The sequence below is a fragment of the Mchenga conophoros genome, linkage group LG3 (genome assembly GCF_057382185.1).
Source record: "Mchenga conophoros isolate Kocher_MC1m ecotype Shallow Benthic linkage group LG3, M_conophoros_male_GT1.1, whole genome shotgun sequence".
Taxonomy (NCBI): Eukaryota; Metazoa; Chordata; class Actinopteri; order Cichliformes; family Cichlidae; genus Mchenga; species Mchenga conophoros.
The window spans coordinates 3,146,691-3,148,834 of NC_140528.1; the positions used below are offsets into that span (position 1 = coordinate 3,146,691).

The 2,144-nt window shown below is 43.2% G+C and overlaps 1 protein-coding gene across 1 annotated transcript in view; it reads left to right on the forward strand.

Annotated features, from left to right (window-relative positions):
* LOC146576990 (protein NLRC3-like) overlaps positions 1-1,828 on the forward strand; it is a 460,027-nt gene extending 458,199 nt beyond the window's left edge. Inside the window, exon 13 of the mRNA XM_085268119.1 lies at positions 1-1,828. This exon is cut by the window's left edge and continues 79 nt beyond it. Coding sequence (XP_085124245.1) covers positions 1-463 — 463 coding nt within the window. The 3' untranslated portion in view covers positions 464-1,828.
* The last annotated feature ends 316 nt before the right edge of the window (positions 1,829-2,144 follow it).

Consider the following 2,144-nt stretch of genomic DNA (forward strand, 5'->3'; position numbering starts at 1 on the left):
TGTGTGGGAGGTTCAGTCATATCCTGATCATCCAGACAGATTTGATGTTCGTCCTCAGCTGCTGTGTAGAAATGGTCTGACTGGTCGCTGTTACTGGGAGGTCGAGTGGAGAGGAGGCGTTGATATATCAGTGAGTTACAGAAGCATCAGAAGGAAAGGAGACAGTGCTGACTGTGTGTTTGGATGCAATGATCAGTCCTGGAGTCTGGTCTGCTCTGATGATGGTCCTCGTTATGTCAGGCACAATTACAGAGACACATCCATCTCCTCCTCCTCCTCCTCCTCCTCTGTCTCTAACAGAGCAGCAGTGTATGTGGACTGTCCTGCTGGCACTCTGTCCTTCTACAGAGTCTCCTCTGACACTCTGATCCACCTCCACACCTTCAACACCACATTCACTCAAACTCTTTATCCTGGGTTTAGGTTTCCCTGGTCTCCTGGTTCCTCAGTGTCCCTGTGCTGAGTGGAGTGTAAAGAGTGTCTCCTGTTACAGAAACACTCTGACTGTTGAACAGATAGTTCAGTCTGTACATGTCTGTCTCTTTCACTCACAAACACGTTTTCAGATTCATGGATTCAATCAGTTGATGTTTGAAACTCTTCTAAATGATTCCTTGTAAACTTCTTCCTCTTCAGTCACAAACAAACAGGAAGTGATGTCACATGTGTTCCTGTCCACACAGCAGAATGAGTCTATTGCTGACAGTGATGTACAAACAGAGTGAGCATTTCTGAGGCCCAAAATAAACTGAGTAGTTCACTGAATGAACAATGGACTGTGAGCTCAGTTCCTTCATCATTAGTATGGATTATATATGTATATGTATTATATTAGTATCATATATATCAGGTGCTGCTGCTTTCAGTCATTGTGCAAATGTGCTGTTTGTAAGCTTGTAAAGCTGCAGTCAGCTGAGACTGAAGAAGTCACCTGATCAGTGAGCAAACGTTTCTGAAAACGTCCAGATGAACAGAATCAACCTTTTGGGATCAGCCAGCAATGCAGCATCATTGTTGTTCAGCTTCAGAGGTTTGCAGGAATGAACTGATGACCAGAAACAGCTGCAAAGTCCAAGAAAATACCAGCTGGAGTTCAGCTGCATTTGAAGAAGTCAAAGAAAAGTAAGGATGGCAAAGGGCGACGTTTTCTTCCAAAGAGCTGCAAACATGGTCGACGCCTCATTAGAAGAATCATCTGGACATTTGTGAGGAACTCTAACCAAGAAAGCAACGTCACACAGATCCAACAGACAGTTTCCATGACTGCAAGTGTTGAGTGGAAAAATGCTACATTGCATTATTGCATCCTCTCACCACAGGAGGCGCTGTTGGCACCACTGATTGCTGATCAGCTGTTCTCTGATGATCTGATTGATACTGTGAATAACGGGACTCACTGAACTCTGTGACACAGTGAAGATTACAGAGTTTAACTTCACCCTTTAAGACTGACCACAGAACCAAGTCCGCCAGAGCTTTTGTTATATTTTTACATGCTGTGGAGCCATTTGTGGGAGCATTTCAAGTTGCTATACATCAATACAACTGTTATAGCCCTAATTTTAATAATATGTATGCATTAAGTCCATAGTAACTACATAAATTGCAAAAAAACCTCTGCTCATCCATCTCTGTGTGTATCAGGATACATTTGGTTCATAATACACAGAAAAATCAGAGTTATTACCTGTAATAAATGTGAAAGATTCCTGCAGTGATAACCAGGCAGGACTGAAACACATCCAAGCTGTCACCACGGTAACAGCACCGCCCATCCACAGGTGAGGGGAGGAGCAAAAAGAGGGACTTTGACCATTTTATACTAAAAACACTCAACTAATGTTTCTAATATGAAACAAATAAGCCCACATTAATGTGAGCGTTTATTAAATAATAATAATGATGATTTCCTCCTGATCTCATTTCCACAGCAGAGAAAACTGTGGTGTATATTGAGGTGGAGGGTGTGGTCTGTGGCTCAGGTGTAGAGTGAGGGTGGGGTGCACCACAGCAGCATGCTGGGACTGCTGAGGGTGGAGGAGGGAGTGATGATGACATCAGAGCTGCAGCACAGAGACCAGTGAACACACAGTCTGTTCATCTTTGCATAGATACAATATACAGCACAATATTGAATGACAGAC